The sequence below is a fragment of the Narcine bancroftii genome, chromosome 10, assembly GCF_036971445.1.
Source record: "Narcine bancroftii isolate sNarBan1 chromosome 10, sNarBan1.hap1, whole genome shotgun sequence".
In the NCBI taxonomy this organism is placed as follows: Eukaryota; Metazoa; Chordata; class Chondrichthyes; order Torpediniformes; family Narcinidae; genus Narcine; species Narcine bancroftii.
This window is the reverse complement of record NC_091478.1, coordinates 29,069,635-29,086,158: the sequence shown is the minus strand read 5'-3', so window position 1 is coordinate 29,086,158 and position 16,524 is coordinate 29,069,635. Positions and strand designations below refer to the sequence as shown.

At 49.7% G+C, this 16,524-nt stretch overlaps 2 protein-coding genes across 2 annotated transcripts in view; both read left to right on the top strand.

The window, feature by feature from the left end:
• The first annotated feature begins 4,384 nt into the window (after positions 1–4,384).
• On the top strand, positions 4,385–7,477 carry LOC138743788 (calcium homeostasis modulator protein 3-like). The gene is made up of 2 exons (XM_069899392.1): positions 4,385–4,945; positions 7,091–7,477. The coding sequence occupies exons 1-2, from the start codon at positions 4,400–4,402 to the stop codon at positions 7,475–7,477; spliced, it is 933 nt and encodes a 310-aa protein (XP_069755493.1). The 5' UTR covers positions 4,385–4,399.
• Positions 7,478–15,181: 7,704 nt separating this feature from the next.
• Positions 15,182–16,524, top strand: part of LOC138743787 (calcium homeostasis modulator protein 1-like) — a 1,654-nt gene continuing 311 nt past the window's right edge. Inside the window, exon 1 of the mRNA XM_069899391.1 lies at positions 15,182–16,477. Coding sequence (XP_069755492.1) covers positions 15,926–16,477 — 552 coding nt within the window. The 5' untranslated portion in view covers positions 15,182–15,925. The remainder of the gene's footprint in view (positions 16,478–16,524) is intronic.

The following is a 16,524-nucleotide window of genomic DNA, read 5'->3' as shown; positions in this document are numbered from 1 at the left end:
CCTTTGGTGTTTGCTACTCGCATCCTGGTGAAAAGGTGCTGGCTGTCCACCTTATCTATGCCTTTCAGAATCCTGTAGACCTTATTAAGTCTCATCCTTCACTCTTCTCTTTAGTCCTTGCTCTGCTAACCTTGTCTCATTAGACTTATTTTCCAATTCATGTAACATCCTGGTAAATCTCCTCTACATCCTCTCCATAGCTTCCACATCCTTCCTGTAACAGGGTGACCAGAATTGAACACAATACTCCAAGTGTGGTCTCACCAGAGATTTGCAGAGTTGCAACATGACCTCTCGACTCATGAACTTAATCCCCCAACTAATGAAGCTCAGCATCCCATAAACTTTCTTAATGATCCTATCAACCTGTGCAGCGACCTTGAGGGATGTATGAATTTGAATCCCAAGGTCCCTCTGTTTCTCCACACTGTTAAGTAATTGACCATTAACCCTATACTCAGCCCTCAGGTTTCACCTCAAACTTCTCCAGAATGCACTCCATCTGCCACTTTTCCGCCCAACTCTGCATCCTGGCTGTATTCTTTTGTAACCCTTGACAACCTTCAGCACCATCCACAACTCCTCCAACCTTTGTGTCATCCGCAAACTTTTTCCAGTGCTCTTTATTTGTTTTCAGCTCCTATACTTAATTAATGAATACTAATTGTGCACAGGGTGTTGACAGAATCCTGAGTTCCAAGCACCTACCACTCTCTAGGCAATGAAAACATGCCCTCCACATCTCCCTTAAACTTCCCTCTCTCACCTTACTTGCAAGTGTGTGACATTTTTATGCTGGGGTAAAGTTTCTGACTGCCCTCTCAAGATTTAATAAACATCTGTATGCTCTCCCCTCAGCTCCAACACTCCAGAAAAAACAACCCAAGTTTGTCTAACCTCACCCCATAGCTCCTAGTTACAAGGTGGTTGCGCTGCCAGAGTTGCTGTAACAGGAGCAGTGGTGCCACCTGGTGGAAGTAACTTGACTGCAGTTGCCAGCCGCCTACAGCCTGTGTGTGCTTCTTCAATCACAGAACCCCTCGCTGATCTGCCACGGTGGTCTCCTCCCCTTCTCCTTCTCAAATGGGGGGTGGTCTCCCCGTTTTCTAGTGCCCTGCCCCAGTCCGCTGCTCCCCCGGAGCCTGCAGAGGTGTGGACCCGCGGAGAGCAGGGAGTAGAAACACAGCACTCCTGCGGGCTCCATCCGCCTGGTCTTACTGCCAACATCTCCGTACAGGCTTTAAATGGAACCAACGGTAATTAAATTTTAAAATCCTGCGACCGCTGGGTCTGTGACCAAGATGGTGGTGCCTACAATTGACAGTAGCCACGAAGTGTTGCAAGCTCCAGGGGAGCAGCGGACTGGGACAGGGCACTAGAAAACGGGGAGACCAATCCCCCATTTGAGAAGGAGAAGCAGAGATGACCACAATGATGGATCAGCGAGGGTTTCTGGATGCAGACTGCTAGACACTGGTTCGAGACTGGCTAAAGGGACACCAGGTGTGGGAATTGGGATGCAAGAGTGTGCCAAGGATGCTGAAGGGTCCCTGATCATGTTAGAGGTTCGGATCTGAATCTCAGTCTGCTGATATTTTGGATTGGACTCTTGTGTGGCCCTCCAGCCTTAGCCCTCCAGTCTCCTTCCTCCCTCGGCCAGCTTTTACCCTCCTACCGCCTCTTTCAGCCTCCTCCCACTACCATCCACCTGCCCCAATGGACAACCCCATTTACGGTCCTACCCCCACACCCCTTCAGCATCTGCACAGAGGAGGACTGAAAATGTCAAGTAAATACCTTGAACATAGTTTTGGAAGACAAACAGAAGTTTATTGTGAAAGTTTGTACATGCACCAATTGTATAAACTTTTATTAATTAGACATTAGCATTTATATAATGTTATACATGACTCTGGAATGTTTATTCCAAAATGTTAAAATTTTTAAGATGCACTACTTTATACGATGTGCAATAAACTTCTTATTGTCATTTCTGTAAGATGTCCCAGTTGTCTGCCTGATGCTCACTCAAATTGTACAGCCTGGTGACCCTGGGATGATGCACCCTGATAAGGAACCCTATCTGGCAGAGGGAGATCTGCCTCCTCAGTCATCCATTCTTCCAAGAAGTGCTCCTTGTTAATCTCACATATGTAATGTAGGACACAACAGTCAACAATAACCTCAGGCACAAAAGTGGGGCTAATATCCAGTCATTTGACCAGGCACCTCCAGCGACCCTTAAGATGTCCAAAAGCATTCTCCACAAACATTTGTGCAGAGCTCAGTCTGTGGTTGAATTTGCACTTGGGGTGATTGAGAATGTGGTGTTGTATGAACCCCTTCATCAGCCACTCCTTGAGCAGGATCCCTGATCAAATGCGCAGGGTTTTCCACTGTCAACAATCTTGGAGAGCTGTGGGCCATGCAGAGCAGAGATATAGGTTTCTCATAGAGCACAGCTAATGCTCCATTCCTCCTGTGGCTGTCATGCAATGCAGGGGGCTGACCTGACCCCGTCACCCTATCATTTTGCCTGTACATACATCCATATATATATGTTAATATATGAACATAAATAGATAGATACCTATATGTTTACATACTTATATGCACAAATCAAAAACAACAAGCTCTTTCTCGCATGCTAGAGATCTTTTTGTGTAAAGGTTGCATCACTGAAGACTGTGGCATATTCACTTACTTCACAAGAGAATAGATAACCACCTGCATCCTCAGCCTTCCTATAAATGTTAGAGTTGAGAAGAACTCGAGCACCATGGGTGCGACCAGACCAACTCACGTACACATGAGTGAAGTTGGAAACACAAAAGCACAAAGCATTGACTGACATATGGAAAACATTAATAAGTGAGGACAAATAATTGTAATTCAGCCCATGATCCTTACCGGCAGTTGTGGTCAACAACAGCTTGAAGAATAATGGAGTGCCACTCTTTTCAATTGTAGTAGACTGATGGGTCATGGTGTGGGGCAATGATGGGAATATAGGTGCCATCGATGCACCTGTACTCATTGGCTAACCATCCCTTTTTCCAAACGCATCGGTTGTCTCCTGAAGACAATCGCCACTCGTTTCATGAGGATCTCCCTTAACGCGACCACCGGGTACACCCCCAAACAGAACAGTGATGGATCAATACTCACAAGGGGTGGCATACCACCACAAAGCTGTTGCAAGTCTGTTCCGAGGCTTGCAGCAGTTGGTGCTCTTACACCTCAGCTCTGACTCGAGGATCCCAGCAATAAATTCAAGAGTTCTCCTAGACATTCTAAGATTCTCAACCCTATGTTGCTTATCGAATTTATGGAGGTCATCAGCCCAGAACAATGGCCCCTGTGGTCTCTCTCTCCTCCGCAGTCTTAGCCATTCAAAATGCCGCAAGATAACCAGGCGTTTTCTCTGACAGCTATTCATCTCGGCCTCGCTCTCCTACTCAAATTCCTTCAGGAGTCTCTAGAATATTTCAATTAAATTATTCCACCCAAAAGAACGTAAACAGTCTCAATTGTTGCCCCCTTATCGTTTGCATCATCTTGCAGATAATGATGTTAATAAGACCTCTCTGGTGATAGAAGCACACATTTTCAGGACGCCCTGAGCGATCGAATTGACGTCGGCCGTTGGAGAGAAAGAGAAGATGTCACTTCCAGCTGGTGCGTGTTCCATGACTTAGGACATCTCCGGAGGAGGATAGGCACCTCTGTGGCTTGTGATGAATGTGAAAATCCGCAGAGAACCGGTTAACGGTTGCCGTCCAGTGTGAACGGCAAAAAGGGCTTTAACCGGTTCGTTGAACGGCCAATTTACTGGTTCGCCAGTGTGAAAAGGGGAGTCTCTTAACTGCCCTTATTTGTACCAGCCTCCACCACCATCTGTGGCAATGCATTCCAGGCACCCACAACTGTGTGTGTAAAAAAACTTACCCCTGACTTCTCTCCTAAACTTTCCTCCCTTCACTTTCTACCCTTTTTCCTCAATGCCAGACAATTCCGACTCCCCTCGGAATCCAAACATCTGCAACTTCTGAATTAGCCGCCCATCTCGTCCGTGCCGACAACATCCACCGCCCTCCCCTCAACAACTGGCTTGACCAACTCAACCAGCTGTTGGCGTGACATCGGGTGGGAACCACCGTGTTGGCTCCGCGCCCCTTCAATGCAAATCCCTGCGGCTGCTGGGGCGCTCAGAGGTGCGGTGTCGCGGACGGCACTGGATCTCTACCCCCGGCTGTAGCTGGATCATCCCCCCTCCCAACCCACCCCCGTCCGGTGCTGGATCTCTCCTCCCATCCCCTCCCCCGGCCGATTCTGGATCTCACCCCCCGGCTGGAACTGCTTCTCTCCCCGGCAGTCGGCTGTACCGCGTCGGGAGACGATGGATCGCTTTCTCGCCGTCTTCCGCCACGTCCAGTCCAACCCAGAATCGCTGATGAACGGGATCTGCGGGCTCTTGGCGCTGGCCAGCGTGAGGCTCTACAGCACTTTCCACTTCAGCTGTCCGTGCCTACCGTTCTACAACACGCTGTACGGGCTGGCCGTGCTGCTGCTGCCCGCTTTCTGCCTCCTGCTGTGCGGCGTCCTACTGAACCGGCGCTGGGTGCTGGTGCTGCAGGAGTGGCGGCGGCCGGACAGCGGCCGCTCCAAGGACGAGCCGGCTCTGCGCTACCTGCTGATCACCGTGCTGCAGGGTGCCGTGCTCGCCCCCACCACATGGCTCCTCGTCGCTCTGCTCGACGCCAAGTGCATCGTCTGCGCCTTCGCCACCTGCGTGGAGCCGGGCCGCTTCGCCAATGTCAGCGGCTATCCCGAGCCCGAACTGCGCTCCGCCCTGGCCAGGGTGCCCTGCAAGGACCTGGGTGCCGCGTCGCAGCCTCCCTTTCCCGGCAAGGCCATCTACAGATACCTGCGCACCATCTCCCAGGTAAATAAGCTCAGGCCGCTCCACCGAGGTTGGCACATGGGCTGGTGCAGCTCCAAGGAAACAGAGGACAGGGAACGGGCCTTTCGGCCCACCATGTCCGTGCCAACCATGATACTTATCCCTTCACTCAGTCCGCACTCCTCCATTCCCTGCGTCTGTTTACTTCAACGCCTCTGTGATATCCGTGTCGCCCCAGGCCCTGCACTCTCTGAACACAAAGAAGTTGCCTTTCACCCCTCCCTCTCACTTTGAGGTTATTCAATTCCGCAGTTAATGGCAGGACCCTGGACAAAGATTCTGGCTATCTACCCTAACTATGCCTCAACATTTAATACATTTCTATCAGCTCTCCCTGGATACCCCGCATTCCAGAGGGGGGGGGGGGGAAACAAGTTTGTTCAACCTCCCCTTATGGCTAATACACTCGATCCAGGCAACATTTTGGTAATTCTCTTCTGCACTCTCTCCCAAGCCACCACATCCTTCCTATGATGGGACACACAATACCGTTCTATCGCTGCAACGTGACCTCCTTACTTTTATATTCAATGTTCCGACCATTGACGGGTCACAGGCATCCCACCCGCTTTCTCTACCATCCAATCTACCTGTGTGGCCTCTTTTCTGATCCTTAGACTCCCACCCCCTTCAGCTCATGGGGAGAAGGTACAAACTCTTTTCAGACAGAGCGGGATTCTAACCCCTGCTCCAATCGCTGATGCTGTAAAGACGCTGCGCTCACTACTGCACTAACCGCGCTGCCCCAAATGCATCACTTCACACTTGCTCAGGTTAAACATAAGAAATAGCAGCAGGAGTCGGCCATTCCGCCTGTCCAGCCCTGATCTGGACCTACCCACTTGCTCCCCACAGCCCTTCATTCACCTGCTATGTAATCAATCTTCATCCTGTTGTATCCTTTGATAACAATCCACACTGTCCACAACTCTGCCGATCTCTGCATGCATCTGCAAACTCACCCACCCACTCACTTTTTTATCCAAGTTATTTCTATTGATCACAAACAAACAGCAACCCCTGCAGAACACCACTGGTCACAGGCCTCTAGCCTGAATAACACCCTTCCATCACTACCAGACATTTCTATGAGCCAAGCAATTCTGCCTGCAACCTATTAACTCACCATGGATCCCATCCATTTTCCCCTTTTGGATCAGTTCACCTTGTCAACTGCCTACTGAAGTCCATGTACACAGCATCTACTGTCCTACCCTCATCACCCATCTTTGTCACCTCCTTAAAATCTCAAATTTGTACAATATGACCTGCCCCTCATAGACCCATGCTGACTGTCCCTAATCTGACTAGGACTTTCCAGAAATCCTATCTCTTAGTAGCCCTATCCCTTAATATCCTCTCCACTGGCTTCCCTACCACTGATGTGAGGTTCACTGGCTGATAATTTCCTGAATTATTCCCATTTTCCTCAATGTGCATCAGGGTCCTGCTGCTTCTCAAAGTCCATCACCTCACACTTGTCCAGATTAAACTCAATCTACCATTTAGATTGTCACCTTCCAGGATCTCAAGTACCTGCACTGCACTGCATTGACTCCTGCTTTCTTTGCTTCTCTTGCCAAAACCTATCTAGACTCACTTCCACAGCCACGTGTCCTTCCTCGCTATTTGCCTCTGCTGCCATCTTGTGCCTCATGGCTTCCAACTCCGGATCCAGATATCCCAATTTGGCCCCACCAAGATCTCAGACCTGCTCTGCATTGACTCCTGCTCTCTCACTTCCCTTGCCCAAGTGTAAACTTCAACCTGCCATTTCTTCACACAAACTTTCATATGGGCTCTATCATTTGACAACCTTTCTCACTATCCACAACGGCATCCAGTTCCTTCCTTCTGACCTCGGCTTCGGTGGGGTAGGCCTGGGTGGTGAAATGAAGACATTGGTTCACGTGATGATAGAAAGCTCGGTGCAAAGGGATGCATCTTCTGATCACATCAATGAGGCTCTTCCCTTTCTGGCCAAAGGGCCTGTTTCTGTGCTGTAATGTCCTATGGGTACCCAGGGTCAATGTGGATTCAGGAGGATCTCTGGGGCCTGTGCTGGTCATGAGGGTTTTATTCCAGGACCAAGCTTGATCTCTCTGCTTGTTGCCCCTGTGTCCTCAGGCTCTGGGCTGGATCACCTTGCTCCTGCTGATGCTGTTGGTGTTCCTGGCTCGCTCCCTGAGGCCGTGCTCTCAACACGTCACCCTTCTTCAGACGTGGTACTGGGGCAACTTCCTTGATCTGGAGCAGAAGGTCTTCGAGGAGATGTGCCGTGAGCATGCGCACTGCCTCGCGGAGCAGTGTGTCAGTGAGTTCTTTGACAGCGTGCAGGGTGGCGTGGGATCGAAGGAGGGAGAGCCTCTTCATGGCATCACCAGCAAGGACCAGATGAACCTACTGCTACAACAATGGAGCAATGCCAAGCCTCCGCTCAGTGCTGGGGTGCCTGGCAGGCAAGCAGCCAGGAGCTGGGGGCCCGCAAGTGGCACCAGACTGACCCAGGTTTAGTGGTTGTCCAATCCCAGCCCTCAGGTCTCCTCTCCTCCAGTACTGGTGCGGATCCCTCACCTGTAGCAGGGGGAGAATGGGAGTGAGGAAGTGAAAGAAAGGGAGAGAAAAGGAAGAATATCATCACCAGCTTTTCCTTCTCTTCCATTGGCCTTCTCCCCCCTTCACAAAACAATCCCAGAAGTAAAACATGAAAAAGTCTTCAGATACTGTGGTTGAAGTAAAAACACACAATGCCGGAGAAACTCATCAGGTTAAACAGTGTTCTTAATATAGCAAAGATAAAGATGTTTCGGGCTTGAGCCCTTCATCAAAGTATGAGCAAAATGTAGACAGGTGTCTGAAAAAATGGTGGGGGTCAGGGGGAGGAGCACAGTCCTACAGGCAGGGGGTAATAGGTGGATACCAGAATCCAAAGGAGTTGATGTTAATGTCATCCGGTTGGGGTGTGCCTGGACAGAAAATTAGGTGTTGTTCCTCCAATTAATGGGTGATCTTAGTTTGACAGTACATGAGGCCACAAACAGATATATCAGCACAGGAGTGGGGCGCAGAACTGTAATGGTTGGCCACTGGGGGAATCCCTGTCACAGATGTGAACGGAGCGAATGTGCTCAGTGATCTCCCAGTCTGCATCCAGTTTGAGAATCTGCGGGAGTCATCTACTGCATCTGGTTTTCTCGTTGTGGCCTTCTCTAGGTCAGAGAGGTTAGCCTGTTCTCTCTCTCTCTCTTCCCCATCTCTCCATCTTCTTTCTTCCAGCTCTCCACCCACTTCCTTCTCCATTCACAGAGCCATTCCCCCTCCCCCTGTTTGCTGGTGTCCCCTTTCCCTTATCCACCTATTACCACCTGCCTGTGGGTCTGTGCTCCTGCCCCTCCTTCCACCATTTTGTTTGGGTGCCTGCCTACATTTTGCTTATACTTTGAAGAAAGGTATCTCTATCTCACACTTGCCCAGGTTAAACTCAATCTGTATCTATGAACCATAAAGTTCACTGTCTGACCTGCTGAGTTTCTCCGGCATTGCATTTTTACAGAACAATCCCATTCAGGTTCCCCATCACCTATTCTCCCACCCTCTTCACCTCCCCCCAAATTTTACTACCCTGCCCTACAGAAGACATGGGAATTGGGAACAGTCATGGGGAATAGAGCAATGTACAGTTCACAGCGAGCTATCCAGCTAGTCAGTCCATATGTAGTACGACTGAGAAACAAGAGTACAGTGCAGAGTGATGGAGAGAGATCGGTTGGTTTGGAGCAGAGACAGCAGAGTTTTACCTGTGAGATTCATACAGGATAACTGTCTTGTCAGAAACTGGCCATTTGTCCCATTTGATCCTTCTTTACCACATTAGGTACATTGGCTTCTGCGCTGTGATACAAGCACTTGTCTAGAAGGACTTGTAGGAAATCCATGTGGTCACAGGAAGAACATGCAAACTCCAAACAGACAGAGGCTGAGGTCAGGATAGAACCAGGGCCTTGGGAGAAGTGAGGTAGCAGCACTACCTCCTGTGCCACTGGGCACAAGAATGTGGGTCAGGAGTGGGCCACTCAGCCCTTTCAACCTACACTCCCCTTTGGTGTCATGGTTGATTAAGATGAGCAGTTTCATGCCTGTTCCCCCACACCTCAACTCCCTACTGACTGAGACCCTCAGCCTTCAATGTAGAGGCAGTGATTTCCCCCTCCCCCCACAGTGACCTTCCTGACAATTTACTTCTCCACAGTGACCCATCACAGTGACCTTTCCACAGTGACAACCCCACAGTGACCCCCCCCGCACAGTAGCCCCTCCTATCGTGATCTCTTCACAGTAACCTCCCACTGTGACCCCCCAATGTGACCCCTCCTTAATGACCCCCACAGTAGCCACCCACAGTGACCCCTCCACAGAGATTCCTCCACAGTGACCCCCCCACAGTGTTGGCTTGTTCTCTGTCACCTTCAAGCAAATGCCTCCAGCGAGCTCTTTCCCTGACTGTGCACAAAATCCATAGAATAACCCTTCACCATCCATGTGCCATCCAGGAATTATCTGTCTGCTGAATAAAATAAAGCAATAAAAGCATTTATAATAAAGTTTTCTTAGTGCAAGTGAGGTGGCAAGTGTCATTGATTGGGATTGTATGAGCATTCATTTGTATGAGTGCACATAGAGGGAGATTCACTGACCCCGCGATAGTGTGATGGGACAGTGTAGAGGGAGCGTCACTCTGTTGGACCCCAGGAGTTTGTGATGGGACTGTGCGGAGGGAGCTTCACTCTGTGTCTGACCCCAGGAGTATGTGACGGGATGGTGTGGAGGGACTGTCACTCTGTGTCTGACCCCAGGAGTATCTGATGGGATGGTGTGGAGGGAGCGTCACTCTGTGTCTGGCCCTGGGAGTGTGTGATGGGGTGGTGCGGAGGGAGCTTTACTCTGTTGGACCCCAGGAGTTTGTGATGGGACTGTGCGGAGGGAGCTTCACTCTGTGTCTGACCTCAGGAGTATGTGACGGGGTAGTGTGGAGGGAGTGTCACTCTGTGTCTGACCCCAGGAGCATGTGACAGGATGGTCTGAAGGGAGCTTCAGTCTGTGTCTGTCTCTGGGAGTGTGATGGGACATCTGAGTATATAAATGCAGAATATTTTACAAAATATTTCACATAATTGTTGTTATTCCATTATTCAACATCAACACATCAATTATTATCAATCACTAAGATTAAAGAAAACATTTCATAGGTTTTATTACAACTGATACGTATCTCTCTCTTTGGCTTGGCTTCGCAGACGAAGATTTATGGAGGGGTAAATGTCCACGTCAGCTGCAGGCTCATTTGTGGCTGACAAGTCCGATGCGGGACAGGCAGACATGGTTGCAGCGGTTGCAGGGGAAAATTGGTTGGTTGGGGTTGGGTGTTGGGTTTTTCCTCCTTTGTCTTTTGTCAGTGAGGTGGGCTCTGCGGTCTTCTTCAAAGGAGGTTGCTGCCCGGCGAACTGAGAGGCGCCAAGGTGCACGGTTTGAGGCGATATCAGCCCACTGGCGGTGGTCAATGTGGCAGGTACAAAGAGATTTCTTTAGGCAGTCCTTGTACTTCTTCTTTGGTGCACCTCTGTCATGGTGGCCAGTGGAGAGCTCGCCATATAACACGGTCTTGGGAAGGCGATGGTCCTCCATTCTGGAGACGTGACCTACCCAGCGCAGTTTGATCTTCAGCAGCGTGGATTCGATGCTGTCGGCCTCTGCCATCTCGAGTACTTCGATGTTAGGGATGAAGTCGCTCCAATGAATGTTGAGGATGGAGCGGAGACAACGCTGGTGGAAGCGTTCTAGGAGCCGTAGGTGATGCCGGTAGAGGACCCATGATTCGGAGGCGAACAGGAGTGTGGGTATGACAACGGCTCTGTAGACGCTAATCTTTGTGAGGTTTTTCAGTTGGTTGTTTTTCCAGATTCTTTTGTGTAGTCTTCCAAAGGCACTATTTGCCTTGGCGAGTCTGTTGTCTATCTCGTTGTCGATCCTTGCATCCGATGAAATGGTGCAGCCGAGATATGTAAACTGGTTGACCGTTTTGAGTTTTGTGTGCCCGATGGAGATGTGGGGGGGCTGGTAGTCATAGTGGGGAGCTGGCTGATGGAGGACCTCAGTTTTCTTCAGGCTGACTTCCAGGCCAAACATTTTGGCAGTTTCCGCAAAACAGGACGTCAAGCGCTGAAGAGCTGGCTCTGAATTGGCAACTAAAGCGGCATCGTCTGCAAAGAGTAGTAAGGTTAGACAAATCGCCTAGACCTGATCAGTTGCATCCAAGCACACAGTGGGAAGCTGGAGAGGAAATTGTTGGGGCCCTGACTGAGATTTATGAATCATTATTCAGTACAGGTGAGGTGCTGGAAGATTGGAAGGTGCAAAATATGGTGCCTCTGTCCAAGAAACACAGTAGGGAAAAGCCTGAGAGTATTCGGAAGGGGAAGATGTACATGCACCTGGATAGATAAGGGCTGATTCGGGACTGTCAGCATGGTTTTGTAATTGGAAGGTCATATCTCACAAATCTCAATGAGTTTTTTGAAGATGTGACCAAGAGGTTTATGAGGACACAGCTGTAGAAGTTGTAAATGTGTATTTCATGAAGCATTGGGTTAGGTTCGCACGGTAGTCTGCTCTGGAAGATTAGATCAATACTGGATGGTCCACCTGCCACGGGAGCCTCCTCGGGAGTTGGACCAGGAAGGATTGGCTCCCAAGGAAAGGTCTGGGGCTTGGATTTGATAAGCCATCCTGACCGAGGGTGGGTACAGCCTGACTGGGATCCACTGGAAGCTTTGGCCACAAGCCCCAGTGGGTCAGTAACTGGCAACTCCTGCAGAGCAATGCAGCTGGGAGCGCTGCAGTTCTGGAGTTCAGTGCAAACCATCTGGGAGGGTGTAAAATGTTCTCTTTGCAGAGAGATACTGGTGCATTGAACAGACTCAAAGGGCCGAGCAGCTTCTCCTAGGGAACAAGCTTGGCTCTAGGCCGTACGTGCAGCAGGAACTGCAGCAGATGGCCCTGGAGTATTTGCCTGCTATTTGCAGATGTACCTGGAGTAAATCAACAAAATGCAAACAGTGACAATCCCTGGGTCAATCCTCGATCACTTTGCCTCACAGACCTTGAAGAAGGACTCGGGCAGAAACGTCGGTATATATCTTTACCTCCTATGGACGCTGCAAAAATCGGCTGAGTTCCTCCAGCATATCTGTGTTTTTACTGCAATCACAGCGTCTGCAGAGTGCAGACTTCCATGGTTCACTCCTCAAAGAATGACCTCCCCCACTCTACATCCCAGCTGCAGGCTTAGGTAAAAACAACAATGCTGGAGAAACTTAGCGGTCAAACAGTGCACTTTATATAGCAAAGATATAAGTATATATGCCACATTTTGGACTTGAGCCTGTCATCAAAGGTACATATGATGAGTCTTCAACATATACCTTTGCTGAAGGGCTCAAGCCAGAAACGTTGGTTCTGTATCTTTATCTTTGCTATATAAAGTGCACTGTTTGACCAGCTGAGTTTCTCCAGCATAGTTTTCACTTCACCCAAGGTGTCTGCAGACTTTTATGTTTTGCACCCAGCAGCAGGCTTATTTCTTTTCCATTTTTAAAGGATGCAGTTAGGCATGACCAGCATTTATCGCCCACCCCTGCCCCAGCATCCTTTACCACCTACCTAGTGCACCCTATGGAAGGCTTCTGGAAATCCAAATGGTCTTCCCTCACTTCTTCTCTACCATCCTGGTTCAATCCTCAATGAGTCCCAGGAAATGGTTAAAACCCAATTTCTCTATGGTTGATCCTGTAGATGAAGGCTGATCACATGGAGGTCATTTCCTCGCTCCGCCAGGGTGGACCTAACCTGTGCTCCAGCTGGCTATAATCACACAATGGCTGGAACAGCCGGTGAGGTCCCTCCCAATCACTCACCAGCTGACCATACTGGCAGTACTCAGGGCCTTCAAATATCGATGAAGGTCATTGATTAGCAGAACTGGGCGTGAAGGGGAATGGATTGACACATGGTTTCATGTGAAGGCCTGGTCTCCTGCTGGAGACCAGTTCAATGGGCTTGAACTTCAAACAGGGAAAGGCAGTTCACAATGGAATTCCTCCATGCCTATACCTTTGATCTCCCAATGTCTTTTTTTGAACCAAAAATAGAATTTATTCACAACAAATTATTCACATATGGAAAATCATTCAAAGTTTCTTCCCACCCTTAGTGTCGTGTTCATACATTCTCGTTACTGTACATTGTAACATTCATTTCTATTTCCACCACTGTGACACCTTGTTGTTCTCCCTCTCTGTTGGTTGAGGGGCTTCCCCTTGGTCACAGCCCCTCAGTGCCCAGTAGTTACAGGAGGACTCTAGCCCATGGTCTTTCCCCACAGCGCCCTAGCATTGGCTCAGCATGTACTCCTGCAGCCTGGAATGTGCCAGTCAGCAGCATTCCTGCACTTATATCTCTGTGTGCTGAAAGACCAACAGGTTTCAGGCAGATCAAAGTGTATTTTTCACTGAGTTGATGGTTTTCCAGCAGTTCTGATGCCTGATTCTGTGTGAGTCACTCCATGACAAGGACTTGGCCTCCACAATCATCTATGGCAAAAAAAAATCCAGTTTAATGATACCTTTCCTATAGTTGGCCAACCAGAACTGTGCCCAATACTCCTAGTGTGATCTCACCAATGTCTTCTACAGTTGGAACGTGATATCCCTGCTCCTACACTCAATGTCCTGGCCAATGAAGGGAAATATGCCAAATACATTCTTTACTATCCTAACCACCCATGTCACCATTTTAATGGAAACATGATAAAAGATCATGCATCCTTCTCCACACACTCTTAGTGAAACTGCATTCACTAGAGGTGGGTGAAAGTCTCCACTCCACTGCAGTCAGCTCGGAGACAATTTAGTCATACAGCATGGTAAAAGGCCATTTCAGCATTGTGGGTGCAGTTCTGGTTGTTGTACAGGAAGGATCTGACTGGAAGGGCTCCTCTCACTGCCATCCAGGCCAAGTCCTATTGTTTGTTTGTGAGCTCTGGTGATAAGGTATTCCACCAGATGTCCTGGATCATCCCACCGGGTCCACTGAGCCCTCATCTCTCAGTTTCTGCCGGAAGTTCTGTGCTGACCACAGCCGGATGGTCGTGTGGTCAAAGGTGTTGTTCTGGAAAAACCTTTCCACAAAGGATAGGTTAGGGTTAGGATTAGGAACTACTGACCTATGTACTCAATCTCACTACACCACTGAATGTGTAGCTGAGGTCAGGGACTGTACAGGATCAAAGGGGTCTTTTGCTCCTGTTTTCCTGCAGCTACTTCCCCCATTTGTCTCCATGACCTTGTTCTAGATGATGACAATACTTTGAGGAGTCCAGTGTCCTTGCAAAGTAATTTAAATGAATGGAAATGTTCAACTGTCTCCACAAAACTCATTCAAATACATTCAAATGAAATCAACATTCAGCCAACATCTCACATTTGGCTCCAGTGTGATCTCAATTCAAAACGTTCTTCTCTAAAATCATGGGGGGGGGGGGGGGAGGTCCTGAGTCAGGAAGGAAAACAAGTGGTCATATCCTGTCCAGTGAATAGAGCACATACCTGCTGCAACTTCTGCCATTTCTTTCAGCACCCTAGGTTGCACTCCATAAGGACCAGGGGACCTATCGACCCACTAGTTTGACCAGCACTACCTCATGTGATAACAATTGTATCGAGGTCTTCACCTCCCATTCTTCCTTAATATCACTCTTTGGCATGTTATTCATCTCTTCCAACTATTAACAATAGTAATTCAGGAAACTGACCATTTCTGCATTGCCTATTATTAATTCCCCATGATCTTTTATCATGTTTCCATTAAAATGGTGACATGGGTGGTTAGGATGGTAAAGAATGTGTTTGGCACATTTCCCTTCATTGGCCAGGACATTGAGTGTAGGAGCAGGGATATCACGTTCCAACTGTAGAAGTCATTGGTGAGATCACACTAGGAGTATTGGGCACAGTTCTGGTTGGCCAACTATAGGAAAGGTATCATTAAACTGGATTTTTTTTGGCCATAGATGATTGTGGAGGCCAAGTCATTGGGTAGATTTAAACCGGAGGGAGATAAATTCTTGATCAGTCAGGGTGTCAAAAGTTATGGGGAGGTGGGAGAATGGGTTTGAAAGGGAAACCTCGTTGGGCTGAATGGTCTCATTCTGCCTCAATGTATTATAGTCATAGAGAGCAGTAGAGCTGGATACAACCATTATATCTAAGACATTTCTACAGGAGCATGGGGAGGAAAGGTCTGGAGGGACTAACTTGGTCGGCATGGACAAGTTGGGCCGAAGGGCCTGTTTCTCTGCTACAAAACGTTTCAATTCTATCCATAACTCGAACATAGACGGTAGAAGAGTACAGCACAGGAACAGGCCCTTCTGCCAACATAGCGGCACGAAGGTGATGGCCCAATTAAAGTGGAACTCTGGAAACTGTTCAAGATCCCTATTGACTGCAACGCTGGAGGGACTCAGCGGGTCGGGCAGCATCCACAGGGATGCCGTTCGGTAAAGGTCCCGTTTTGACTGCCCCTGTGTCTCCACGACGCTGCCGACCCGCCGCGTCGCTCCAGCGTCTCACCCAGGACTCCAGTTCTTATGAGAGGGAGAGAGAGTGAGTGAGAGAGAGGAAGAGATCAAAAAAGAGAGTGCGGAAGAGAAAGTGGTGGCGAGTGAGAGAGAGAGAAAGAGGGAGGGAGCGAGAGTCAGTAAAGGAGAAACTCAGCAGAAAGCAGAGGGTTGACATCGCAGAGCCCAGGGTGACCAGGCTGAGGGAGAACGCCTTGGGACGGAGAAGGGGCGTCGCTCACTCTGGGACGAGAGGGGGGTGAAATCCACGGCGAGCATTGGGAGAGGGGATGGATAAGTTCCGGCTGATATTCCAGTTCCTTCAGTCCAACCAGGAGTCGTTCATGAACGGGGTGTGCGGACTCCTAGCGTTGGCTAGCGCCCAGATCTACTCGGCCTTTGAGTTTACCTGCCCGTGCCTGGTCGGCTACAACCTACCGTACGGCTTGGCCATCCTAGCGCTACCACCGCTGCTGCTTTTCCTGCTGGGCTTCGTACTCAACAACAACGTGTCGGTGCTGGTGGAAGAGTGGCGGCGACCCGAGGGGCGGCGAGCCAAGGACGCCCGCGTGCTGCGCTATATGCTCTGCTCCATGCTGCAGAGAGCTCTCGTCGCGCCCATTGTCTGGCTCGGCGTCACCCTGCTGGACGGAAAGTGCTTCGTCTGCGCCTTCAGCGAGCGCCTGGATCCTCGCGCTCTCGGCGCCAATCTCTCGGCGCTGCCGCTGGCCCCCGCCGAGCTCCGCCGGCTCCTCGCCGCCTTGCCCTGTCAGGACTTGATCAGCCAGTCCGCGGCTATCTCTCGGGAGGCTGCCCGACGCTATCTTTGCTGTCTGTCCCAGGTGAGCACTAAGGCAAAGGGAGCGGGGGGTGAGAGGGAGCTTCACCA